At 42.0% G+C, this 27,902-nt stretch overlaps 1 protein-coding gene and 1 pseudogene across 3 annotated transcripts; both read right to left on the bottom strand.

Annotated features, from left to right (window-relative positions):
* Nucleotides 1-2,357: 2,357 nt before the first annotated feature.
* The window catches only part of LOC139311592 (zinc finger protein 721-like), a 47,822-nt pseudogene continuing 22,277 nt past the window's right edge, over nt 2,358-27,902 (bottom strand).
* On the bottom strand, nt 4,048-27,509 carry LOC139311641 (zinc finger protein 202-like). 3 transcript variants are annotated; one of them, XM_070936127.1, is made up of 6 exons: nt 26,476-27,191; nt 26,109-26,220; nt 25,929-25,996; nt 22,786-22,915; nt 7,880-7,988; nt 4,048-4,133 (listed from the first exon to the last, which is right to left on the bottom strand). In XM_070936127.1, the coding sequence occupies exons 1-6, from the start codon at nt 26,962-26,964 to the stop codon at nt 4,130-4,132; spliced, it is 912 nt and encodes a 303-aa protein (XP_070792228.1). In that variant the 5' UTR covers nt 26,965-27,191; the 3' UTR covers nt 4,048-4,129. The 3 variants fall into 3 exon arrangements, with proteins under 3 accessions (XP_070792228.1, XP_070792227.1, XP_070792226.1); XM_070936126.1 differs by lacking the exon at nt 4,048-4,133 and adding an exon at nt 27,467-27,509 and having other exon boundaries at nt 7,766-7,988; nt 26,476-27,076; XM_070936125.1 differs by lacking the exon at nt 4,048-4,133 and having other exon boundaries at nt 7,766-7,988.

Raw genomic sequence — 27,902 nt, 5'->3', positions numbered from 1 at the left:
AGAATAATCTCTCTGGAGGATTTGAACTCGCTTCCTTCCAGAAGAGTTGCCCGGAAGGCTGGGCAGAGTTTGGAAGAGGCCTCAAAAGGATCCAAGTTCTGTCAGAAACAGACGGGCGGTCAGAAGACAAGGACCAGAGGCTGTCTGGGAAATACAGCTTGTTTTATTTAGTGTATGGCAAATACATGGATTTACTGGAATACCGCATCCAGTTTTGGTCTCTAGGATGTAAAAAAGATCATAAGACTCTAGAAAAAGTGCAGAGAAGAGCAACCAAGATGATTAGGGGACTGGAGGCTAAAACATAAAGAATGATTGCAGGAACTGGGTATGTCTAGTTTAATGAAAAGAAGGACTAGGAGTGACATGATAGCAGTATTTGTATCTCGGGGACTGCCGCAAAGAAGAGGAGCCCAACCTATTCTCCAAAGCACCTGAGGGTAGGACAAGAAGCAATAGGTGGAAACTAATCAAGGAAAGAAGCAACTGAGAAATAAGGATAAATTTCCTGACAGAACAATTAACCAATGGAACAACACGCCTCCAAAAGCTGTAAATGCTCCAACACTGGAAGTTCTAAAGAAGAGATTGGATAACCATTTGTCTGAAATGGCATAGGGTTTCCTGCATAAGCAGGGGGTCGGACTAGACCATCTCCACGGTCCCTTCCAACTGTTATTCTAAATTCTCTCCTGGTCCTTCTCTTCACTAGATTAGCCATGCCCAGTTTCTGCAACTGTTCATCATATGTTTTAGCCTCCAGTCCCCTAATCATCTTGGTTAGTCTTTTCTGCACTCTTTCTAGACATCTTTGGCTGATTGTCCACATTGTAAGGAAGATTCTTGTTAATTCCAGGTTGCTTCTCTCCTTGATTAGTTCACATGCATTTTTTCTTGTCCTGCCCTCTGATGCTTTGGAAAATAAATTGACCCCCTCCTCTTTGTGGAAGCCTCTCAAGTCCTGGAATACTGCTATTACGTCACTCCTAATCCTTCTTTTGTCTAGACTAGCCAAACCCAAATCCTACAACAATTCTTCATATGTTTTAGTGTTCAGGCCTTTAATCATCTTAGCTGCTCTTCTTTACACTTTTTCCAAAGACTAAACATCTTTTTTGTAATGTAATGTCCAAAACTGGACGCAGTATTCCAAGTGTGGTCTTACTAAGGCTTTAAAAAAAGTTCTAATACTTTATGTGATTTTGATTTTATGCCTCTGTTTATAGAACCAAAGATTGTATTAGCTTTTTTGGCTGCTGCTGCTGCACACAGGTGACTCATATTCAAGCGATCATCCATTCGGATTCCCAAGGTCCCTTCACACAGTTAGTTTTTGAGCCAGGTTTCATGTAATCTGTTTTTCCTGCCCAGGTATAAAACCTTACTTTTCTCAACATTAAATTTCACTTTGTTGGATTCAACCTTGTCTCATGTGGATCAGAAAGTCACAATGTGCATACACATAAAAATCTCTAGACATGGTGGGTCAGAGGTTAGAATGCAGTACCAGAAGATAATTGCCCACAGCCAGGAGTTCAATCTGACCGGCTCATGCATGATTGAGTCTTTAACCATTGTCAGGTTGGTAAAATGAGGACCCAGATTTCTGGGGACAATATGCTGACTTAGTAAACTGCTTAAAGACTCCTATAAAGCTTTGTGGAGTGGTAGATAAATTTAATACTTAATATTAAATGCTAAATTAAATATTTAATGCTATATACTTTCTCCTGAGCGTGGATCCTTTTATGAGAAGTTTACCATTCTGAGAAAAGGTTGTTCCACATTCCATGCATTGTTATCGGGTGAAATGCTCCCAGTTCGGATCGGATCACCCAATCCGGTAGCGATGGAGGCGGGTGGTTCGGAGAACCAGTAGCAAAAATCCCTGCCCCCACCCATGCCCAGCTGAGCTGCACAATCATCAAAGGCTTTTTTAAAAAAAATTTAAAAGCATTTCTTCTACAACCCCTTTGGGCAAAAAAATGCTTTTAAAAGTAAAAAAAAAAAGCCTCTAATGATCACACGGCTCAGCTGGGATCGTCAAAGGCTTTTAAAAGCTTTTTTCTACAACCTCTTCTGAGGTTTTGAAGCCTCTGGTGATCCCAGCTGAGTTGCCTGATCGGCAGAGGCTTTTATTCTTTTAAATGCCCCTGATGATCCAAGCTAAATTGCCTGATTGGCAGAGGCTTTTAGAAGAAAAAAAGCCTCTGCTGATCAGGCAACTCAGCTGGGATCATCAGAGCCTTTTGAAAGCATTTTTTTACAACCTCTTCGCCAAAGAGGTTGTGGGAAAAATGGTTTTAAAAGTAAAAAAAAAAAAAAAATTGCCCACTCAGTCACATTACACCCCCCCACACACACACACACAAAGCCATGCCCACAGAACCGGTAGTAACAAATTTTAGATTTCACCACTGATTGTTATGGTTTCTCTCCTGTGTGGATTCTGTTATGAGAAGTAAGAGCACTGCTTTTAGTATACGTCTTTCCACACTCCATGCATTTAAATGGTTTCTCTTCTGAGTGGATCTTTTTATGGCAAGAAAGATAACGGCGTTGAGCAAAGGTCTTTCCACACTCCATGCATTCAAATGGCTTCTCCCTTGTGTGGATCATCTTATGAGAAATAAGATTCCTACTTTGAGCAAAGGTCTTTCCACACTCCATGCATTTATACGGCTTCTCCCCCGTGTGGATCATCTTATGGGAAATAAGATGACAACGTTGAGCAAAGGTCTTTCCACACTCCATGCATTTAAATGGCTTTTCCCCTGTGTGGATCATTTTGTGGATAGTAAGTCTATTGCTCAGAGCAAAGGTCTTTCCACATTCCATGCATTTATACGGCTTCTCTGCAATGTGGATTCTTTTGTGGTTTCTAAGTACACTGCTGAGAGCAAAGGTCTTTCCACACTCCATGCATTTAAATGGCTTTTCCCCTGTATGGACCTTTTTATGCATAGTAAGTTCATAGATACGAGTAAAGGTTTTTCCACACTGCATGCATTTATATGGTTTCTCCCCTGTGTGGATCATCTTATGGGAAATAAGATGACCATGCTGAGCAAAGGTCTTTCCACACTCCATGCATTTATATGGTTTCTCTCCTGTGTGGATCATTTTGTGGATTCTAAGTCCATTGCTATGAATAAAGGTTTTCCCACACTCCATGCATTTATAGGGTTTCTCTCCTGTGTGGATCATATTGTGGATTCTAAGTCCATTGCTACGAGTAAAGGTTTTCCCACACTCCATGCATTTATATGGTTTCTCCCCTGTGTGGATCACCTCATGGGAAATAAGATTACCTCTGAGAGCGAAGGTCTTTCCACAATCCATGCATTTAAATGGCTTCTCCCCTGTGTGGCTCATCTTATGGGAAATAAGATGACCACGTTGAGTAAAGGTTTTCCCACAGTCCATGCATTTAAATGGCTTTTCCCCTGTGTGGATCTTTTTGTGCACAGTAAGTCTTTTGCTCAGAGCAAAGGTCTTTCCACACTCCATGCATTTATATGGTTTCTCTCCTGTGTGGATTGTTTTGTGGTTTCTAAGTCCATTGCTATGAATAAAGGTTTTCCCACACTCCATGCATTTATAGGGTTTCTCTCGTGCTGCCTGGAGGGATTGGGCTGCGTGGGCTACAGGTGCTTCTGAACTCTGTTTCTCCCCAGTGTGAATCCTTTCATGGGAAGTAAATTGCCCGCTCGTTCTAAAATGTTTTCCAGATTCAAAGCATTTATAAGGCTCCTTTTTTGTGTGAATCCCTTTTTGAGACGTAAGGAAGTTATTTTTAAGACAAAGAATGAATGTCCCATTGTAATTTTGTCCATTGTGTCTTATAGCATCTTCTCCTTTGTTTTGGGTTAAATGGTGTTCATTTACATGTAATTTATCTTTGATTAACTTCACACTTTTCCCAATATACTTTTTCCTTATTTTCTCTTGTTGAGCAAGAAAGTCTTGCATCGGAGCATCAGCAGAAAGTGATCTTTCCTGATTCCTATGGTTTGACTGTTTTTTCTCATGGCTTTCTAATTCCATTTGAATTCCAAATTTCTCTGTTCCATCATTACGATTGATCACTTGGAACAGTTCACAGGAATCTTGATTCTCCTGCTCACTATTACCTTCAAAGGAAAAGAGAAATGAAAATGATAAAAAGGTTAGAGAAAAAGATCAAAATGTAGAAAGTTAACATATTTTCTGAATTTTTTCAAAATTCCATTATGTTGTATTTTCCATGCCTACAGTGGTGTAATATAGACATGGTGATTTCTATATTCATGATGCATGAAAGCTTTGAAATTATTTAGAATATATTTGTCAGCCCTGGAAGCCATCTTTTTCTTTGGAGCTTCAGGGCTGCCATATTTAGTGCTTGGGAAAATGGGAGGGGGGATTACAAGGAGTCAGTGGAGAATTAGCCACAACAACAACCCCCTTTCTACAGGGGTCAAGGACACTTGGCCTGCACCTAGATGGGTTGACTGGGGGTTGTCTTCAGTTGGGATGGTGAAATGATTGGGCCATATGATGGACTTGTGGGTGGAGGGGATAGATCTTTGACTTTCTTTTGGGTGGGGGCAAACCAGAACTTTCAGATTCAGGTTTCCCCCAGATGTGCCAATATGACATCTCTAATAAAACGGAACTTTGAGGAATAACTAGCCTTGGAGTCTTCCTTCATTTGGGATATTACTTGAAACGCTGACATTAACCCAAATCTCCTTTAAAAACTTTAACCAGTTCCCCAAACACTGGGGTTCTGTCTGGGGTCCAGAGCCCCAAGCACCGACCTATCACTCAGGCAGTATGAAGACTCAGGGAAGATGCAGGAGATGGGTTCTGGCTCAGCCCACATTCACCTTCTGGAGCTCGCAAGTGTCCGGAATGTGACAACGGCATCTTTCCACTTGGCCCAGGATGAAGTACGATACCGCCTCCCCCAGTGGGCCCAATCCACCAGAGTGGCAGCTCCCACTGGAGCCAAGCTGCCACAGCAACCGGAACCAAGGGGCTTGCTGAGACCAGCCACCCCCACCGCCAGCTGGTCTTCATGCTGCACCAGCAGAACTGATTTCCCCCAGCTGGACTTTCCACCCCAGCCAGGAGTGGGTGCAATGCCAGTGGTTGCTGGTGCCGGCACCACAGCCGGTCCCTGCTCCACTGGCCGCACCCCCTGCAACTCTTGTCACTGGCTCCACCAGCCGCAACCCCTGTGGCACCGCCAAGGTTCAGGGTGACTTTTGAGCGAAATCTGGGGAAATTGGCATACTTCCTCAATCAGATCTAGGTGTCAAGCCTGAATTTGATTAGATTGTGGGTTTGGTTGTATCCTGGGTTATTCATATGAATTCAGTTTGACACACTTGGGAGCTGAAAGGGGGAGAGCTGAGGTGGATAGTTTCAGTTCAACATAGCTGGCCGATGAGTCAGCCACGTTCCAACAGCTGGCTGGCCAGAGGAAGGAGGAACAAAGTTGCCAAGCAACCAGTTCTCAGGCTATTTTGCTAATATGACATATTGTTTTGAAAAATTGAGAAAATCCTATTTATAGTGATGTGGAAATCCAGGGACTTTCAGTACTGGTTTTCCACTAGTTAGTGCCAAGATGGTGTATCTAAATAAATTTATTCTTTGAGGAAACAGAATGCCTCAGAATTTATTTTATGATAGATGTATTACTTGGAACTGGGCTTACATTGACCATTATGGAAACCAGTACCCAACTGACTTAAGACCTGATCTCAATCATCAGTGATGGGATGAACAAAGGGGAGCCTGCAGAATGGATAGCCCATCTAGACTATGAGGGTGCCGCCGAATTGAACGACGCTGATGAATTCATCCAATTGCTCCGGGTCAGATTTGAGGACATGGACCGTAGGTAGGAGACCGAGGCACAAATCAAGATCATGAAGCAGGCAGGCCGCTCCCCTAAAGAGTTCATCTGGAAATTCCAGAGAATAGCTGGAAAACTTAGGCCCTGGCCTGAATCACTCCTCGTTCACTATTTTAAGGAAGTCATGGACCCAGACCCAGCTTGTGGCATCAGGGGGGTACCAGACTGACTGCAGGACTGGTATACTATAGTCGTGGCAATGGATTGAGAAATCAACCCCCATCGGAAGCCCGCTTCAGAGAGACCAGCCTAGAAAGTCCTAGGTCACTGAAACCCAGCAAAGCCAGCAGAGCTGCCACCTTCCAAGCCAGTGGGAACAGTCAAGTGCTTCAGATGCAACCAACTGGGACACAAAGCATCTGAGTGCCTAGCTAGCTCCCACCCCCATTCCTCAGCCCAGCCTCCCTCAGCAACCCGAGGAAGGCGGACTCCCAGGAAGCTGCCGGATGCAGGTAGATTTGCCTGGGAAGCAGTAGAGGTTCCTCCTCCCCCAGATGAAGGCAAGGAACCTCTGGCCAGAGACCCCCTTCCTGGGACCACCAGCGGAAGCAGCAGTGAAGACGACCTGATGGTAAATAAAGCCATCCGTCTCTTTGCTGTCAAAATCAGACTAGTAGTGCCAGAAACCGGGGTACAGGGTGACATGGTGGCAATGATAAACACCAGTTGCACCAGGTGTCTGATCAGTCTACCCATTGTCGAGCAGCTAGGGATAAAGATGAGTCCTCTAGTTCGCCCCATATGCTTCGAGCAAGTAGATGGGACACTGATAGGTGGAGCCCCTGCTACAATAATCACTGAACTCATTAGGCTGGAAATGGGATGTCACCGAGACCTCATCTGATTCGTAGTAGCCCACAAGATGACTGAATTGATCATATTGGAACTCGCTTAGCTAGACCACCAAACGGCTGCCAACAGGCGAAAAGCCCCAGCGGCTCCTACCAGTTGGAAAAAGCGGCAGCCACTGCAGAAGCACCTCCCGGCTGCCCCAGAAATACATCGACGCTAACCTAGCCAGGGGTTTCACCCAACTTGTGAATTCCAAAGTAGCAGCCCCTGTGCTATTTAAAGAGAAGAAAGACAGGGGGATGAGGCTTTGCGTGGATTTTCGCCACATTAATGCTGTGTGCGTGAAGAACACCTACCCTCTCCCCCTTATGAAAGATATGCTGAACCATCTGTCAAAGGGTAGTGTTCACTAAGCTAGACTTGAGAGAAGCTTATTACCAAATACTCATTCAAGAGGGAGACGAATGGAAGACAGCTTTCAACTGCCCACTGGGTAGCTTCCAGTTCAGAGTCATGCCTTTTGGGCTCCAAGGAGCCCCCACGGTCTTCATGCAACTGATTAAAAAGGTGCTGCATGAGCACCTGTACAAGGGAGTCCTAGTCTATTTGGACGCTAGACTGTCAAAAAGTTTTCAAAAAATTGAAGCTGATGCTGCTGAAGCGTATAAAAAGCAAACCGATAAACACAGAAATCCTCAACCCCTTCAGGTGGGAGATCAAGTCTATCTATCAACAAAATACATTAGGCTGAAGTTGCCCAATAAGAAACTAGGACCTAAATTCTTAGGATCTTTCTCCATAGTGAAAGTAATTAACCCGGTAACAGTAGAGCTCAGCCTCCCCTGAATACTAGGTAAAGTGCATTTAGTATTCCACTGCAGTTTACTGAAGCCAGCTGTCAGTTCAAGGTTAAGACTGCAGCAAGTAACGCCTCCCAAACCAATTGTGATACAGGGTGAAACCCATTATGAAGTAAAAAAGATTTTGGATTCTAGACTACATAGTAGATTACAATATCTGATTCATTGGAAAGGATACCCTTTCTCAGAAGCTACATGGGTCAAGAGTTGGGATGCAAACACTGATGTTCTAGTGAAAGAGTTTCATGATATATTTCCCCACAAGCCAAAGGATCCTCCTGGAGTGGGGGGAGGTGGTTAACATGCTAACTGTATTAACCTCCTGATTTCCTCTCGTTCCAGGAAACAATTTTCAGCTAAGGGGGCACAGCCTGTCAGCCTGGAAGCCATCTTTTTCTTTGGAGCTTCAGGGTTGCCACATTTAGTGCCTAGGAAAACAGGAGGCGGAATTACAAGGAGTCAGTGGAGAATTAGCCATAACAACATTCCTTTCTCTGGGAGTCAAGGACACTCAGCCTGCACCTGGATGGAAGTGATTGGGGATTATCTCCAGTTCGGACAGAGAAATGACTGGGGCATGTGATGGACTTGTGGGTGCAGGGGATGAATCTTTGACTTTCTTTGGGTGGGGACAAACCCGGAACTTTCAGATTCGGGTTTACCCCAGATGTGCCAATATGACATCTCTAATAAAATGGAACTTTTGAGTCTTCCTTCATTGGGGGTGTTACTTGGAATGCTGACAATATCTTTCTTTCCTTCCATCCATCCATCTATCTATCTATCATCTATCTATCTATCTATCTATCTATCTATCTATCTATCTATCTATCTATCATCTATCTATCTATCTATCTTTTTTTTTTTTTTTTTTTTTTTTTTTTTAAATTTTTTATTGTAAACAAACATACACATATAGACATAAACATTAAAACAAACTAGACATAAACTAACTATACAATGAAATCAAGTCGCATGACTTGAACTTTGAAAGTAGAGCTACTTCGGTAATTATATATCAATATATCTATATATATTATCTTTCATCTTGTATCAATGTTTATATAACGATATTTCCTGTTATTTACTTATTTTTGTAGTATTGGGTGGTAATCTCTTATTTCGTGTCTTTTTTATCTAACCATTTGTACCATTCTTGCCAAATTAAGTAAAAGTCTGTATCTTCTTTTCCTTGTATTTCTTTGGTCAATTTGTCCATTTCTGCACATTCCATAATTTTTTGTATTATTTTTTCTTCTGGTGGCGTGTTTTCCAATTTCCACATTTGTGCGAAGACAATTCTAGCTGCAGTTAGGATATGTATTATCAAATGTTGTGTCTCTTTTTTATAGTCCTTTGTCAGTATACCTAATAGATAAGTTTCTGGTCTGAGGGGTACTTTTTGGGCGGTAATTTCTTCCAGCTGACTTTGAATTGTTTTCCAAAATTTTTTGACTTTGGGGCATGACCACCACATGTGGTAGTAGGTCCCCTTCTGTATTTTACACTTCCAACAGTTCTGATTAGTATTGGGAAACATCCTTGCCAACCGTGCAGGGGGGAGATGCCACCTATAAAACATCTTGTACGTATTTTCTTTGTAGGGCACGGACATTGTCAGCTTAGTATTTACTTTCCATATTTTTTCCCAATTCTCTAGGTTAATATTATATCCAAAATTTTTGGCCCAAATAATCATATTTTCCTTCACCACTTCTTCTTCCAATTTGTATTTTAATAGATAGTTATATATTTTAGCTATTAATTTGTCATCTGATTGCATTATAATTTTATCTAATTCATTTCTTTCTTTTTGGATTCCAAATTTTTCCATATCACTTTTATATCTTGATTTTATCTGTAAATACGGCCACCAATCAATATCCGTGCCTTGTTGTCTCAGTTCCTCTCTTGTTTTCATATCTCCCTCTGTGTTCAACAATTCGTCATAGGTTTTCATCCTGTCTGTGTCCATTGTGTTCGGGTAGATTTGGGCCTCCATGGTTGATAGCCATCTTGGGATTTTGTCGTAGTGTTTTCTCCTTATTTCAGTCCAAATTTTTGCCAGTGCTCCTCTGATATAATGTCTCCTGAAGTGTTCATGTTGTCTGGGCTTTTCTTCCCATAGAAATGCGTGCCAACCTTTTGACAGGTCAAATCCTTCTAGTGCTAGTGTTCTTTTATCTTTAAGTGTCATCCAATCCTTAATCCAAGTTAAAGCTGTTGCAGTGTAATAGGTTTGCCAATCTGGTAGTCCCAGACCACCCCTTTCTTTAGTGTCCTGCAAGTGTTTCAGTTTAATCCTGGCTCTTTTTCCATGCCATAAATACTTTAATATCATTTTGTCAAGGTCTTTGAAGTATGATTTTCCTGGGTTTATCGGTATTGTTCTAAATAGATATAGTATTTTTGGTAGAATTGTCATTTTAATTGAAGCAATTTTGCCTAGTAGTGATAATTTCAACTTACTCCATACCTCTAAGTCCTTCTGGATTTGTTTGGCCAATTTGATGTAATTGTCTTCTTTGAGGGATGATATCTTATTGGTGAGCCAGATTCCTAGATATTTTATTTTGGTTGTTGTTTGTATTCCTAATGTCTCTTCCAATTCTTTCTCCTGGGTTTTTGTCAAATTTTTGGTTAGTAGTTTAGTTTTTTGCCTATTAATTCTCAATCCTGCCACTTCGCCATATTGATCTATCTTCCTTAGTAAATTCAGTCCTGATTGTTTTGGTCGTTCTAAAATGAATACTACATCGTCTGCGAATGCCTGTAATTTATACTCCTGGTTTTTTGTTCTTAATCCTTTTATTTCATTGTCGTTCCTGATTTCATTCAACAGTGGTTCCAATGCTAATATATATAATATAGGAGAGAGGGGACATCCTTGTCTCACTCCCTTAGATATTTTAAATTGGTCTGTTGTCTCTCCGTTTATCCATATTTTTGCAATTTGGTCTGAGTATATTGTTTTAATCATATTTAAAAATTTGTCACCGGTTCCCATTTTTTCTAATTGTAGTATTAAGAATCCCCAGTTAAGATTGTCGAACGCCTTTTGTGCGTCAAGGAAGAGTAGAGCCATCTTTTCATTCGATTTTTGCTCATAATATTCCAGTATATTTATTATTGTTCTTGTGTTCTTGTTAATTTGCCTGTTTGGAATGAATCCATTTTGATCAGGATGGATGTAATTCACAATAATTTTCTTCATTCTCTGGGCCATGATTGATGTAAATAGTTTATAGTCTACGTTTAGAAGTGATATAGGTCTGTAGTTTTTGGTTTGGGTGAGATCTGAGTCTTCTTTGGGTATCAGAGTGATGATTGTTTCAATCCATGATTTGGGAATTTTGGCTTCTAAGATTGCTTCATTTAGGACTTGTAATAAAATATCATCTATTGGCTGGTATTCAATTTTGTAAAATTCCGTTGGGATGCCGTCTGGACCTGGTGTTTTATTGTTGTTCAGCTTCTTCTTTGCTTCCATTAATTCTGACATCGATATTGGTTTGTTCAAGAGTTCTCTTTGAGTTTCCTTTATTTCTTGAATGTTGGATTTATTTATATATTCTTTCACTTTTTCCAATTGAATTTCTTCCTGTGCATATAGTTCCTGATAAAAATTTCTTACGATTCGCTTTTTTTCTTCGTCCATGTGCTGTAATTGCCCTTGTTCGTCTTGTAGTTGGTGTATTATTTTTTTTTCCTTTTCTTTCTTTAGTTTATAAGCCAACCAACGTCCTGTTTTATTTGCGAATTCAAATTGGTTTTGTTTTGCCATTTTGATTTTCCTAGCTATTTCTGTTGTTGTTATTAAATTTATTTCATGTTTGATGAGATTTATTTTCCCCTTGATCTCTTTCTTGTCAGGTCTGTTCTGTAATTCTGCTTCCTGTTTTCTGAGCTCCATCAATAAATCGTTTCTTCTTTGCTGTTTCTCTCTGTTTTTCTTCGCCTTAAATGAGATTGTTAATCCTCTTATATATGCCTTTGTAGTGTCCCATAGGACTTGCAATGATGTTTGTTCCCTGTTATTTATTTGGAAAAATATCTCCATCTCTTTCTTTATCATCTCTATGTATTCTTTATCTTTAATGATCTCTCTATCCATCATCCATCGTCCCCTTTTTGGTTGGCCTTTCCAGACTATTGTTATAGGACTATGGTCCGCCCATATATTCGGTGTGATTTCAATTTCTTTTATATTTTCTCTTAATTCTGCGGTCATCCAGGCCATGTCTAGTCTGGACCAGGACTGATGGGGATTTGAATAATAAGTATACTGTTTTTTAGTTTTATTCAGTTCTCTCCAGGCATCTTTCAATTGTAACTCTTGAGTCATGTCCTTAAAAGAATCAGGTAGTGTCTTTTTCCTAGAGTTATTTTTTTTATTACTTTGGTAGTCATATTCCATATCAACGATTGCATTATAGTCCCCTATTATACATAGATGTTCGTAGTCTAATTCTTTAATTTTATCGTGTATCTTTTTAAAGTATTCTTTTTGGCTCCCATTCGGGGCATATATTGATATCAATAACATATTTCGGGTCTCCATCTTAATATCTATCATTAGTATCCTGCCATCTTCATCTGTGTAGATTTGTTTTGCCTGGATGTGGCTTTTAATGTATACTGCGATACCTCTTTTTTTTTGATCTGATAGTGAGGTGAATAGTGTTCCAAGTTTTCTGTTTTCTAGTAACTGTTGATGTTGTTTTTTGATATGTACTTCTTGTAGGTTGATAATATCTATGTCTAATTTTTGAAGTTTTCTGAAAGTGTGTGTTCTTTTGGTTGGTAGATTAAGGCCGTTTATATTAATTGAGATTAATTTCAACTCTCGTCCCATTTCCTTTAGTTTTTCTTTATTAGTTTAAGTTTACTTGTGTTTCTTGTTACCATATGCGTTTTCTCCCTAGCCCCTTCTCTCTCCATCTTCTCCCTTTCCCTAGGCTCCTTCTCTTCCTTCCCTTTTTTTGTTTCCCCCGTGGGGTATTCCTGGTTTACATTATCTGAATCACGTCTAGTTTCCTGTTCCTCTTCTATTATAAAGTGAGTATCAAAGAATTCTTGTGCCTTCTCTATCGTATCGATTTTATATTTTTTGTCGTCCCAGGATATTAAGATTCCCTCTGGCACCAGCCAGCGGAACATTATTTTGTGTTGAATCAGTAGGGTTGTCAAAAAGTTGTAGTTTTTTCTGTATTCTCTTATTCTTCTTGGAACTTGTTTTAAGGTTATTATTTCTTTCCCTTGGTAGCAGGGTTTTCCCTCTCTCATGGACGTGTAGATCTCTTCTTTTACAGTTTTACGTGCGAATCTAACATGTATTTCTTTAGGTAGTTTGTTCCTACGAGCATAGTTCGTATGGACTCTATATATTTCGTCAATTTCCCTACTAATTTCGGTTTTTTCCTTTTGGGTAGCCTCTACTAATATATCTGTCATCAGGTCTCTTAGATCTTCTCCTTTTGTTTCTGCAATATTTTGAAATCGTAAGAAGAATGATGCTTTTTCTAATTCTAAATGGGTAATTGACTCTTCGAGTTCTCTAGTTGACTCCATTTGATTTTGTTCGATATTGTCCATCTTTTTCTCCGTTAGAATCATTTTGGCTTCCATGTTTTGGATTCGTTCTTCGTTTTTAACTATGTTTTGTTGTATTCTCTCAATCTTATCGTCCATTTTTTTAATATTATCATTTATTTGTCCTACTTCTGATTTCAATTCCTCATGGTTCTTTTTTGTTTCTTCGTGGTTATTTGCAATTGTTTCTTGGGTTTTGTTCATCCCCTCCTGAATCATAGCTAGTATAGACTGTATATTCTGTATGCTGTGTGCACTAGCAGCTTTTTCTTTGTCTGTCGTTAACATCGTGTCTATAGTTTTTTGTTGTGCGGGTGAAGATTGTGTAGGTATTGGGTTTGTTGTTAATTTTTTCCCTGATTTAGTTATTGTTAGTGAAGATGTTGCCATCGTTGTCTTTTGTATTAATTTTCCCCAAATTTTCATATACTAATTGGTTGGGGGTGGGTGAAATATCGTTATATAAGGATCAGGATAATTAATTCGAAGGGGTTAGGGAGAAAAAACAATATTTTAACAATTCATTCTTCTATTCTTATCCCTAAACAATATAATGCAATTAATACTTAAATACTAAATAATCACAATACTTAAATTCACTTTAAAATTAAACAATCTCTATATAACCTTTCTATAATAGATCAATGGGATTAAAGTTCTCTGTAAATCATCTAAAGTATTCTATTGAGTTGTATCACCGTTACCAATATATGCTACCTATATTAATTATTACAATTATTATTCCTTAATGATATCTATAACAATCTCTATGCAATGTCTATATTAATATCTAACTTTCTAGTCAATATGCAATATAATTCCACTTAATCAATATATTATTTTGCAATCTATATAGTTGTTTCAATAGGGTAGGAAATAGTAAGACAATAAGAGAAAATAATAATAATAATAATAATAATAGTAATGTTAAATCAATTCCTTATTATGTATTATAATAATTTCAAATTGGATATTAATATTCTTTAAGCAAAGTTAAGTAAGTTTTAAAATAGATGAAATTTAGTAGTTTAATATTTAAAGTTCTCAAGTATATCACTCTCAAACCAATTGGGGTTGCTTCCTTCTCCTTTCCTTCTTCCTTCGTTCTTCAGTTCGCCCTCTTTTCACTCAGCTGTCCCAGTTCTGTTTCAATATCCTCTATTAAATCCATAAGTAACTCAAGTAAATCAATTGTTCCAATATTCCTGTGTAGCAGGTTGTATCTCCTTTGGCAACAGCGTCAATGTATCTAATGTCTCACTACACGTCTCGTGTCTGTAGTTGAATTTACTATTGTTGCTGGATACAAAGTGAAAGTTTCCTTCTCCAAATCCTCAGTCCGCCATTCGCTACTGTTCAGTTGGTTTCCTTCCGCTCACAACGATCTTAAAAAAGTCTCAGTTCTTTAGGTTTACTTTCTACAATCTTTCTCTTAAATAATCCTTTTTTCCTCTGTTAAGTCAAATTGTGTTATTTTAAAGTTATAATCCACCGCTTACTTATAATCCTCTTTGTCTGTCACTCGTTCCTTTTGCCTGTCAGATCTGCATTGTCATTGTGTGTATTGAGCTTCGCTCCAATCACTGTCTCTCGCCGCTTGCTTGACGATCTTGCCGCCGCTTTTTGGAGTCCTATTCTCGCCAATGTATTTAGGTCCTTATGATTATACCTTTATATCTCAATCTACTTAGTCTTTACCGATGTTTCTCTTGAATCTTCGCTTCCACACTTATCGGTTGACAGCGCTCCGGCCAGCCAAAGTGGCTGGTTTTTTTCCTGGCTGGAATTAGGAGGGTTTCCTCTGAACCTTCAGGGTGATTGCTGTCGCCCCCGAGGTCCTAGAGAGTCCTCCTTTTTCTGTCGACCTCTCCGTGGTCGATAGTGCCTATCTAGATAGATAGTATCTATCTATCTATCTATCTATCTATCATCCATCTATCCATCTATCTATCTATCTATCTATCTATCTATCTATCTATCTATCTATCATCTATCTATCTATCTATCTATCTATCTATCTATCTATCTATCTCTATATGCAAATCTTATTTAATACCGCCAGTTTTGAGTTAGGGAATAATCAGAGGAAACATCCAAGAAGGAATTAGGAGAAAATTTAAGATTTATTGGGGTGGATTAATTTCAGTAGAGACATGTGAGAACTGAAACAATTTTGAAACAAATTCCTTCTTCCCCAGTGTACCTTGGAGCAGCTTCTCTATGGTGTTTGTCTGGCGGGCGGGACACCCGCTCGGCCTGTTCCTTGATCCCAATGATGAGACTTTGGGGCAAATCCTTTGCTTGAAGCTTCCCATTGGTTTGTAACACTCTTTATGCCGAGACTGGAAAGGTTGGGAGGCTTAAGAATGGCTATTTCACTGCCCCAAAGTCTCATTGGCTTCCAAGGTCTCTTCGGCTAGATCTGGTACAGGCCTCAGTTAGCAGAGAACAGATGGCTAAACTACTTTAGTGCGAGATCATGCAAAATCAGTAGTTCAAGATCTCACACTACTGATCTCACACAATAGTACTATAGGCCTGTGTGTTAATCCTGAAGCCATGCTGGAGTGTCTTCAGGGCTGCCACAGCGAAGCTGGCTAGAGCCTCGCTGTGGGAATGGGAGTGGGGAATACAGATAGCTGGGGATTTGTAACCAAAATAAAATTCTTTCCCCTGTAAATCCACAACGTTCTCACCAGATACTGGGGAGGCATGGATGGAAACCAACTGGACTGGGGACTGTGACCTGACTGGACCATGTGATGGACATGTGGATTGGGGGAAAGAACTTTGGGTTTTAGAATTGAAGAGAATAGATTGTTAAGAGTTGGAAGGGACCTTGAGGTCTTCTAGTCCAACCCCCTGCTTAGGCAGGAAACCCTATACCTGTGATGGCGAACCTATGGCACGTGTGCCACAGGTGGCACGCGGAGCCATATCGGTGGGCACGCAAACTCAGCTCCGGCATGCATGTGCACGCTGGCCAGCTGATTTTCGGGCCCTTTTGGCCCACTGTAAGCCAGGAAAAAGGCTGTTTCCAGCCTCCGGAGGGCCTCCAGGGGAGTGGGGAAGGCCATTTTTGTCTTCCCCAGTCTCCTAGAAAGGCTCTGGAGCCTGGGGAGAGCGAAAAACAGGCCTACCTTGCCATCGCATGCCCAAAGTGGGGAGCGTGAGGGGGGGGTGGCACACACATGTGCGAGGGGCAGGGCGCATAGAATTATAGGTGTGGGCATGCACGTGAGTGACCCCCTGCACTCCCCCCACTTTTGGCACGCAATGGCAAAAATGTTAGCCATCACTGCATACCATTTCAGACAAATTATTATTCAATCTCTTCTTAAAAACTTCCTCATGTTGGAGGATTTACAAATTTTGGAGGCAAGTTGTTCCACTGATTACTTGTTCTGTCAGGAAATTTCTCCTTAGTTCTAAGTTGTTTTCTCTCCTTGATTAGTTTCCACCCATTGCTTCTTATCCTACCCTCAGGTGCTTTAGAGAATAGTTTGACTCCCTCTTCTTTGTGGCAGCCCCTGAGATATTGGAACACTGCTATCATGACACCCCTAATTCTTCTTTTCATCAGACTAGACATAACAACTTCCAGCAACCGTTTTTTATAAGTTTTAGTCTCCAGTACCCTAATCATCTTTGTTGGTCTTTCCTGCGCTCTTTGTAGTCTCAATATCTTTTTTACATCGAGGTGACCAAAACTGGATGCAGTATTCCAAGTGTGGCCTTACCAAGGCATTATAATGTGGTATTAATACTGTTAGGTTCAGCTTGCAGCGTACTCCTAACTTGTTGGTCAGGCAATATCTGTTTCTTTAAGAAACAACTGAGCCATGTAATCAGGGTTTGCTGAACCCTGTAATTAGGCTACAGTGCATAAATAAGCAGCACAGAGAAGCGTTCGTTCTTCCTGGTTCTTCCTGCTTCTTCCGGATTGATACCTGATTGTATCCTGTTGCTTACTGCGTATGGTACTGTATACCAAGAGTTACTAAAGTCTGTTTGCTTTGGTAAGGGAAGATACTTACTGGACTGATATTACTGTTTATGACCTTGGACTGTTTTACTTACACCGAGACTGTTATCTATAAAGTATTTTTCTCACAAGAGCTGGACGTTTATCTCCTTCCCTGTGTGTTTCTGCTCTGCTCGTTGCACAAGCAACAAATACTTTTTACACACACCCTAACATTGGTTATGGGCCCAGAACGTTCCAGGGCTCTTTAATTTGTTTTTGTGGAAGTGAGAAGTGCAGGCAGTGGGTGTAGTAGTCAAGATGATGGTTTTTGAGCAAGGTACAAGTTATTCTACTATAACCCGGTTGGATGGAACAAACTATGTTACCTGGTCCACAAAATGCTGTCTACTTTTGCGAAAAGAAGGACTGTGGGACATGGTTAATAATCCACCGGACATAACTGCACTGAATGCTGATGACGAAGAAGATGCCAAAAAGATAGCGAAGTTTCACAGGGACAACGAGCGTGCTTTATGCATTATTGGCCTGACACTGGGAGACCAGCAACTTGTCCATTTCCGGGGCGAAGAGTCTGCTGCGAGGTGTTGGTCAAAGCTAAAGAAGCTCTACGTTCGTGACTCTGTGGGTGTCCATATCTACCTGACACGGAAATTATTTCGCTTACATCTTCAGAAAGGAGGAGACATGATGGCTCACCTGGACTCCATGACAGGGCTTTTCCAGGAGCTACATGAGAAAGACCTTGTGTTTACTGAACTGCAGCAAGTTTATATTATTCTTTCATCGTTGGATGACAGTTATGACTCTTTTGTTTCATCATTAGAAGTATTGTCTAGAGATGAACTAACATTGGCCAGTATAACTGGTAGGTTACTGGATGAGGCCAAACGTAGGCAAGAACGAGACCAGTTAAGGATGCAACAGCAACCAACAGTGAAAGCTGTATATGAGAATGTCAATATTGTTAAACGCTGTTATGCATGTGGGGCTAAGGGGCACATTGCAAAATATTGTAATAATAAGAAAGTATCTACTAGAAACTCTGCTAAACCCAGGAAAGGGTGTAATTTAGCAACCAGTTCATCTAATAATATAAAAGATGATTGGTGGGTGATTGATAGCGGTGCCTCTCAATCAATAACAAAAAACAGAAAACTGTTTCTAAACATGAAGAAAAGTACTAAAAAGGTCAAATTAGCTAATGGCTGGAATGTGACTGTAGCTGGGGAGGGACTTGTTCAATGTTCTATTAGTAAGCACCCTTTACCCATGCTTTATATCCCTAGTTTGAAATATAACCTTTTATCTGTAAAGTCATTACTACATTCTGGGTTTACAGTAACTTTTAAAAACAACAAATGTTTGCTGGAATGTGAAGGCACTGTAGTTACTGCAGAATTAGAAGACGACTTATTTGTCATTAGGGATAAGTCATTACTGTTAGTTCAGTCAAAAGCTAAATTTGGAAATGTAAAGCCTCATGATGAATGCGTACATTTACTACATAGAAGGCTTGGTCATCTGAATTTCAGGTTGTTGAATTTGACTGTTAAGCAGTCTAAAGGCATAAAATTAAGGGCTTGCAGCAAATACCTGAACTGTAATACTTGTAACCAGCATAAAAGCAAAGTTACACCTGCAAACCGCTGCAATGGGTTTAAAACAACTAAACCTTTGGAGGTAGTCTTTTTAGACTTAATAGGGCCAAAGAAACCCAGTTTAGGGGGAGCATGCTATATTTTGAGTATAGTTGATCACTTTACTAGATATGGTTTTTGCTACCTTATGAAGTCCAAAAGTGATACGTTCCAATGTATCACAAATTGGCTTCGTTTTGTTGAAAGGAAGCAGAGGTTTAAGGTGAAATGCATTGTTACTGACAATGGAACTGAGTTTACTAACCATCAGTTGGCTAAGTTTTTGAAGGATGCTGGGATACAGCATAAACGTTCTGCTCCTTTTCGGCCGGAACATAATGCATATATTGAACGAAGAGGCCAGACCCTACAAGCTATGACTAGGACTATGCTGGCTGATGCTTGTTTACCTGATAAATTGTGGGGAGAAGCAATACTATGTGCCAATCATATTTTAAATAATGTGGTGCACTCCTCTACAGGAAAAATACCTTTTACTTTATGGCACGGGAGGAAGCCTGATTTAAGTTATATACATACTTTTGGTGCACCAGCCTGGGTGCATATACCAGTTAGTCAGAGAAGGAAGGACCAACAGAGAGCAAAGAAAATGATTTTTGTTGGCTATGAGGCTAACCATAGGTCCTATAGGTTCTGGGAAAAAGGAACAACAAAAGTTTTGTGTAGCACTAGTGCTAAATTCCTAGAACATGAAGGCTGGGACAGGTTAGAAAAAGCAGACTATGGTTTTACAGATGTAGATGTTAGGGTAGACCATATTCCTGATGATAGTTCATCTGAGATGGATGATAAACCATCTATTAAGGTGGAAGAACAGGAACAGGAATTAGGGTTAGGGGAGGATGAACCCAATATACCTGATGTTAGTCCTGTTATGCCTAGACGATCTTCCAGGGACCAGCATCCACCAGATCGCTATAAAGCCACAGTGGTTTGCCAAGTAGATATCGAACCATCCAGTTATCATGATATAAAATTATATCCAGAAAAGGAGCAAAAAGCCTGGCAAGAGGCAATGGATAGAGAAATTGATTCTTTGAAGAGGCTTGGTGTCTATGAAGTTGTAAGAATACCACCAAATGAGAAACTTATAGGCTGTAGGTGGGTCTATAAGGTAAAGAAAAGTGTAGATGGGGTAATAACCCATAAAGCTCGGCTTGTTGCACAAGGGTTCTCACAGACAGATAGAGACTATGATGAGGTTTTTGCTCCAAGTTTACGAGCGAGCACTTTGAGAACGATGCTTGTTTGGGCAGCTAGGAATAAATGCTCTATTACTCATTTAGATGTCGAAACAGCTTATTTGAACGCTCCGTTAAGGCATACAATATATATGAAGAAACCTCCTGGTTATGATACACAGGATAGAACTGAGTGTTGGAGGCTACAAAAAAGCCTATATGGTTTAAGGCAATCAGGTTACGAGTGGAACCAATGTATAGTGCAGGAATTGCATAACATTGGGTTCTATGAGGGCGTAGCAGATAAATGTCTGTTTAAAAAAGAACAGGATGGATGTGTTTCATTCTTGTTACTCTTTACAGACGACATTGCCATAATTACCAGAACTGACGCTGAGGCCAGAGAGATTATCGGTCAGTTGCAAACAAAATTTAAACTTAGAAATCTAGGACATATACGGCATTATCTAGGGCTGGATATCCTGAAAACATCTAGAGGATTTAAAATATCACAATCTAATAAGATCTGCAAATTGTTGAAAAAAATATGGGATGGAATTATGTAAACCTGCCAAGACTCCTATGGCACAGGAATTCCAGCAGGATAGTTTGCAGAGTCCACAGTTCAGTAAAGAACTGTATCAATCATTAATAGGCAGTTTGTCGTATTTGAGCAACTGGACACGGCCTGATATAGCTTTTAGTGTTAATCAACTAGCACAATATAGTTCAGAGCCTACTGATAGGCATTGGCAGGCTGCTAAACGTGTTCTTAGGTATCTTAAAAGAACATTGCATTTTGCTATGTATTTAGAACCAAATGCCAATATGATATTAAAGGCATATGCTGATGCCAGTTTTGCCAGAAAATCTACGTCTGGAATAGCAATCATGTTGGATAACTGCCTGATTGGATGGAAATCAATTCGCCAGAAACATATCAGTTTGTCTACCATGGAAGCGGAGTTTTCTTGTCTATCACTTACATGTACTGAACTGATTTATTATAAACAGTTGATGGAAGATATTGGATTCAAAATGGATTATCCTATTACGGTTTATGAGGACAACCAGGCAGCCATTAAAATGGCAACGAATCTTGCTGTAAAGACAAGGACTAAATACACTGATATACGTTATCTGAATGTTCGGCAATGTGTTAAGGATAACATGGTTACATTGGAATATTGTGCATCAGAGGACAATATTGCCGACAATTTTACCAAAGCGCAAGGTGCCATTAAACACACCAATTGTTGTGAAAGATTTGGATTAAGAATCTGAAATGTAACTGATACCACTGTACAATATATGATTTGGATGTGTATTTTTGTTTCTGTATCTATTGTGTATATTGGCCTGCCCAATGGGGAGAATGTTAGGTTCAGCTTGCAGCGTACTCCTAACTTGTTGGTCAGGCAATATCTGTTTCTTTAAGAAACAACTGAGCCATGTAATCAGGGTTTGCTGAACCCTGTAATTAGGCTACAGTGCATAAATAAGCAGCACAGAGAAGCGTTCGTTCTTCCTGGTTCTTCCTGCTTCTTCCGGATTGATACCTGATTGTATCCTGTTGCTTACTGCGTATGGTACTGTATACCAAGAGTTACTAAAGTCTGTTTGCTTTGGTAAGGGAAGATACTTACTGGACTGATATTACTGTTTATGACCTTGGACTGTTTTACTTACACCGAGACTGTTATCTATAAAGTATTTTTCTCACAAGAGCTGGACGTTTATCTCCTTCCCTGTGTGTTTCTGCTCTGCTCGTTGCACAAGCAACAAATACTTTTTACACACACCCTAACAAATACTTCTGGGCCTAAAACAGAGCCTTGGGCTTCCCACTGCATACTTACTGCACTGCATACCTCCATGTAGATGCAGTTCAATTGAGGACTACATGTTGAGTGCAGTTGATCAGCCAGTTACGAATCCATCTGGTGGTGATCCGGGCAAAAGTCTTTGAAAACGAAGAGGCCTTCCCTCTGTTTGCAAAGCATTTTGCCCCAGATCTTGTGCAGGGCTCAGTTAGCAGAGGACAAAGGCCGAACTTAATATAGTGTGAGATCACACGAGACCAGTAATGCGAGATTTCACGCTACTGATCTCATGTGATCTCTCACTACTTTAGCCCTATGTTTTCTGCAAATGCACCAAAGCAGACAAAGGAACTGATGCTTTCTACATTGTCGCAGGGTAAGTCTTGGCAGGGTGGGGTGGGGGAATAGGTAGGGCGAATGTTGTAGCACCTTTGCTGTAATTAGTAAAGTGTGGACGGCCATAGTGCTGCAACATTCATAATTTTGGGATTGGGTCTAAACTAGTGGGGGGGCAATCATAACTTTGAACGGTCGCTAAGTGAACTGTGGTAACTTTGTCATAGCCTATACCCTCAGATGCTCTGAGTCACATTTCATGAGGCCTTTGTTCTTGAATTGGATTGGGAGAATGCTCTTCCATGGCCTCAGAGTGAAAGTTCTGTTCTCACACAATTTTGGGAGGTTTCAGAGGACAAATGACAACACATTCCTCTCACGTGACCTCCAGAGGACACATAAGAACACACCTCATTCTTTTCGGCCTCAACAGATAAGTTCAAAGAGAAATTGAAAAATACACATAGGAAATGGCCCAAAAGCATTTCAGCAAAGAGACACTGACTCTTTCCTTCTTTGGGGTACTAGAAGGCCAGATACTTTCCTTTTCCTTTCCGGGAGATGATATCTGATTAGTGATTTTTTAATAAAAAGAAACTATAAACTGTCTTCTTGAACTCTCTGATTTGGGACAAGAAAACTCTTACCCAGAGAGACCACATTCCTATGGTTTTCAAGCATGACTTCCGAATGCAGGGCTTTTTGGTCAGAATCCAGCTGAGACCATTCCTCCTCAGAGAAAGACACAGCCACCTCCTCGAAGGACACAAGACTCTCCTGAACGCGAAAAAAAGAACAGAAAAGGAGGATTCACAAGATCTGTTCATCATCATTAATGATTTAGACTAGGGGATAAAAGGGGAAGTCATCAAATTTGCAGACAAGACCAACACTCCAGAAGATAAGCTCAAGATATAGAAGGATCCACAGATTGGGCCCCATCTAACAAAATGAAAAACAACGTTGAGAAATGTTAGGTTCTACATTTAGGAAAGAAAAACCAAATGCTTGGGCATAAGTCAGTGATGGTTAGCCTTTTTGGTGCCGAGTGCCTAAAGCATGTGCGCAACCCCCAAATGCAATGCGAGCTCCCCCACACATGCACCCCGCCCCCCATATACCCCTTGCATGCCCCCGACCCCTGTGCATGCCCTCGCCACACTCATGTGCCCCGCCCCTCCTCACCCATTTTTGGCTTCCAGGTTGATGCAGGCGGCTTTCCAGCAGTGGAGGGATTCAAAGTTCTCCACTACTGTTTCTGTGAGCATGGCTTGATGGGTGTGGCCTGGGGTACGGTCATGTGACTGAGTTGGTATGGCCAACTGATGTCACTCACGCCCACGCCCACTCAGTCACATGACACCCCCCACCAAGCCATGCCCATAGAACCCGATAGGAAAAAAAAAAATCTTTTTACCCATTTTCCCCTTCCTCTCATGGTAGCTGGTGGCAGAGGCGAAGGCAACCCAGGGCTGAGCCATCGCCGTTGGGCTCCCTGCCAGCCCGCATCTCGCCCCCCTTGTCGTGAGATGTCCTGCTTGCTCTCCCACAACCACCTCTTTCTTCGGGCTTACCTTCCTCCTGCAGCAGCTGATGACAGAGGGGAAGGAAAGCTCTCTTTTTCGATGCAACTGCAAGAAGCCTGGTTTGAGAAGCTGGCCACCGAAAACTACCAGAGGTCTCGAAAGCAATGCCATCACTGTCCTGTTGAAGAATAGGGCAGCGACGGCAGTCGCTTTTTTGGCATGTTCGAGACCTCCGGTAGTTTTCGGCAGTCTCTGGCCAGCTTCTCAATCCCAAAAAAAGACACGGCGGCTGCAGGCTTCTTGAAGCAAAAGTTACCAGCCTCCAGCTTCGCTCTGGGCAAGTATCTGTGGTGCAGCGGCAGCAGGAAATGGGGTGCTCGCAGGCAGCGGGCACATAGAACACAGCAGTGGCGGCATGATGGAGAAGTGGAACGGAGCCAGAGGTCGGTAATTTTCGCTGCAAGAAGCCTGCAGCCACCACGTCTTTTTTTCAGTGCATCTGGACTCCTTATCTCGCATCTATTCTTTTGTGTGGTGGCCAATATTTAAGTGGTGGAGATTCCTCCATCATTTCAAGAAACTCCCTCTGATGAGTATTTCCACTAGAGCAGAGTTGCAGGCAGAAATGCAATTAGTCCTGAATCCCTTACTATTGTTTCATCTTTTCTTCCTTTGCTGTCTTTCCACCCTGCTTCACATTATGTAATGCAAGTAATAACTGAGAAAGAAAACCATAAGGAGAATGGGGTTATAGTGATGCTGAATTAGAAAATGCAACTCATAGGCTCTTTGTCGTAATTTTGTGGTGACCTTTCCTTGCCTTCCCTCGTGTTGCCCATCTCTGTCTCACACAATCTTATCAATACCTTTTCTAAAGTGAGGTCTCCAGAACTGGACATAATATTCCAAATGGTGTCTCACTAAAGCCCTATGTGGAGGGATAGGAGCTCCTTTTTGCTGATGGAAATACCTCTGATGATGCATCCCAGAATGTTGTCTGCCGTCAAAGCTGCCTGGCCACACTGTTTACTTTTTTGGAGTTATCATTTTTTCAATGCCAGTGTAACTTTTTTCACATAGCTATTGATTGAATTCATTTATTAAAACACAGAATAGCGTTGTGGAAATACCTTTGTGTCTGTTCCAACGTTCTGCCACACAGGGAGCATTAAAGTAAGTAGTGTCAACTCTGAAAACAACTCTAAGGTAAAGGTTCCCCTCACACATATGTGCTAGTCGTTCCCGACTCTAGAGGGTGGTGCTCATCTCCGTTTCAAAGCTGAAGAGCCAGCGCTGTCCGAAGATGTCTCCGTGGTCATGTGGCCGGCATGACTAAATGTCAAAGACACATGGAATGCTGTTACCTTCCCACCAAAGGTGGTCCCTATTTTTCTACTTGCATTTTTTATGTGCTTTCAAACTTCTAGGTTGGCATAAGCTGGGACAAGTAACAGAAGCTCACCCCGTTATGCAGCACTAGAGATTCGAACCACTGAACTGCTAACATTTCTATCGACAAGCTCAGCGTCTTAGCCATTGAGCCACCGCGTCCTGCCAAAATGACTCTAGCTGAAGCCAGTGTTCTTGCTTCATTTTTTAGAATAGAATAGAATAGAATAGAATAGAATAGAATAGAATAGAATAGAATAGATTTTTTTTTCCTGATTGTGGCTTTCTTGCCTTTGTCCCATCTGCCTCCCCTTCAGGCAGGAGTTCCCAACAACTGCAAGACACAAGCTTCTGGCGGGAGGGATTAAAGCGTCCCGCCGCCCTGCTGGCTGCTCCAGCCACTGTGCAGCTTCATGCTCCTGGGGAGAGGGATTGAAGCCTCGGCCGGCTGCTCCTGGTGCTGCCGGGGAAGTGACAGTGTGAGAACCAACCCCCGGCAGTGCGAGAACGGCGAGCTGCACCAGGAGGACCAGAGGAGAGTGCAGATCCTCATTCATGGAGTGGCTGAGGTAAGCGGTAAGAGGCGCTGGCCGGAAAGTGGTCCTGCTCCCTTGTATTATGGGTGCTGGCACACGCATGCACACACTTTTGGCACACAACGACAAAAAGGTTCACCATCACTGACCTTGATGAACAAGATAACCAGAGCTGCTGTCAGCCAGCAACTTGAATCTCCTATTCTGCTGTCCATGTTGTGGAAGAACACAAATATAATCCAGGCCAAACAAGGGGGGGAATAGAAGAGAGAGTACTCTGCACACCTGCTTCACTTCCTGAAGGGAGAATACAAATTTAATAACGTTTCCCTTTCTTACTTGATTTGGAGGTTCAACCGCTGTTTGATTTCTGTCAGAAAAACCAGAAAACTTCATTCTTTGTTTCTCTGTAAAGATAAAATAATTTCAAAATGCATAATTAACAAAATAGGAGGAGGTATCCTATAGAAGAGAAGAGAGAGTGAAGGTAAGGCAGATGGGTAATTTGAAGATTACCACCTGAGATGTCCTGACTTTGATCTTCCCAAGAGATCCTCCTGAAATATAGCTCCTGAGGGGGATTTGATGGATTCGTCTTTCTCTCAGGATCTCTGATCTCCACAGTGCAGCCCTTCGGATAGGAGGAAGGAAAAAAGAAGCAGAATTAATGTACATCACATGAAGTAAAGTAGATTCTTATATTCGGAACACAACCTCAAAGCCCCCAATATCCATCCATATGGTTGAGTGAGAAAACAATGGAACAATATCCTACAAGAATTGGTGGGACATGGCCACATATTATGAGTATCAGAAGTTTAGAAAGAAGGGATGAAATATTCAAACACTTTCTCTATTCTCTTTTGAGCTCCCTAAAGTGTCTCACTTGCATCTCCATCTGCTCCTTCTGTTCTTCCACCTGGCTCAGGAGGAAGCCTTCCACCAGGGCCACCACCTGGGAGCTGGTCTCTGCTCCACACTCCCGCACCCAGCTCTTCATCGGCAGGGGCAGAAGGGCCAGGAGCTGCTTCAGAACCACCAGGTCCAGCATCTGGGCTTTGGTGTGCTTTTCTGGTCTCAGCCATCGCCTACAAAAGTCATGGAGTCGGCTGCAAAGTCCTCGGGGATCCTCAGCCTCCTGATTTTGGATGAACTTCCAGCGCTGAACTTGTGAAGGGAGGATGGTTTCCTCCTTCAGGATCTCCTGCCCAGTTCTTGTCCAGGTCTCCCCACAGCTCCCAGGCTGAGCAGCTGAAGGGCCTTTTCCGCTTCCCTCCTTTCCAAAAGGTTGTGTCTCCATCCTTTCTCTGTCCTGTAGAGCAACTCCAAATGGCTCCAAGGACTCTGGTGGGTCTCCAGATGCCTTTTCCTTCATGGGACCATTTCTGGTGCTGCAGGACTGAGCCCTGCAAGGGATTCCGCTCTTTTTCTTCCCCCAAGAAAAATTTTGCCTTGAAAAGATTTCAAATGGCTTCAAGTTTCTTTATCTGAGATGGAAGAAAAAATAAATACCAATAATTAGAAAGTATAATTCAGCCATTGAACAACCTTCACCCAACCTCCCCGGAGCCCCAAGCGGCTCATCCCAGCGCAGGACTGAGGTGTCCCCGAGCAGAGCTGTGAAAGAGGCAGCTGGAGAGGCCGCCCCGCTTCTCTCCCCCTCCGGAGACAGGGAGCCTGGTGCGAATCCTGCCTCCTCGCCAGGCTTCTCTCCTCTCATGCTGGGTCTCTGCAAGGCCGACCCGCTTCTCCCCCCACTCGGGCCCTCCCTGGACACGGGGAGGCTGGGGAGCATGGGACCCGGAGTTGAAGCCGGAGGAGGGCCGGGCGAATGTCTCTCCCTCCTCCGCCTCCCTTTGCCCGGGAAGAGCCCCCACCTCACCCGGGGCACGTCTGGATCTCCACCCGCCAGACTCTCCGCCTCCCGCGGAGCCCTAGGGGTTAAGGCGAGCGAGTGCGGCATCCTAGAGCGTCAAGCGGGTTCCTTCGCAGCCTCCTCTAGAAAGAAAGCTGTGACGTTCGCCCTGCGGTGGACCAATGGGGAAGCACCGGGAGTTCACTTGTTTTAGCAGAGGGGTCCCCCTGGCGGATTTGGTGCAAACTGGCAGGATTGTAGAAAGAGCGGGAAAGAGGAGCGTGTCTGAGGGGAAGGGAGAGGGTAGGGATGATGGGCTTGGGAGTAGGAGGAAAGGCCCCTCTCAAGGGCTCCCTGCCTGACAAAGGCTTCAACTTCTTCAGAGGTGGCACTTTCTCCATCTTCCTCTCTTTCCTGTCCAGGAACCATCTGTGGAGATGGAGAAAAATCTCTCTGAA

This window comes from Pituophis catenifer, unplaced genomic scaffold (genome assembly GCF_029215685.1).
Source record: "Pituophis catenifer annectens isolate HBS135680 unplaced genomic scaffold, rPitCat1.0.hap2 SCAF_2, whole genome shotgun sequence".
NCBI classification, from domain to species: domain Eukaryota; kingdom Metazoa; phylum Chordata; class Lepidosauria; order Squamata; family Colubridae; genus Pituophis; species Pituophis catenifer.
The sequence above is the reverse complement of the archived record's forward strand: the minus strand, read 5'-3'. Positions and strand labels throughout refer to the sequence as shown.

Excerpts from the sequence above, each read along its gene's own strand:
- LOC139311641 (XM_070936126.1), bottom strand. The coding sequence starts at position 26,964 with ATGAAGGAAAAGGCATCTGGAGACCCACCAGAGTCCTTGGAGCCATTT. Across the intron at positions 26,221-26,475 it reads AGGAGCAGATGGAGATGCAA|GGCTGCACTGTGGAGATCAG; the intron begins GTGAGACACTTT and ends TCCTATCCGAAG. Across the intron at positions 7,989-22,785 it reads TAGGAATGTGGTCTCTCTGG|GCACTAAATGTGGCAACCCT; the intron begins GTAAGAGTTTTC and ends CTGTTTTCCTAG.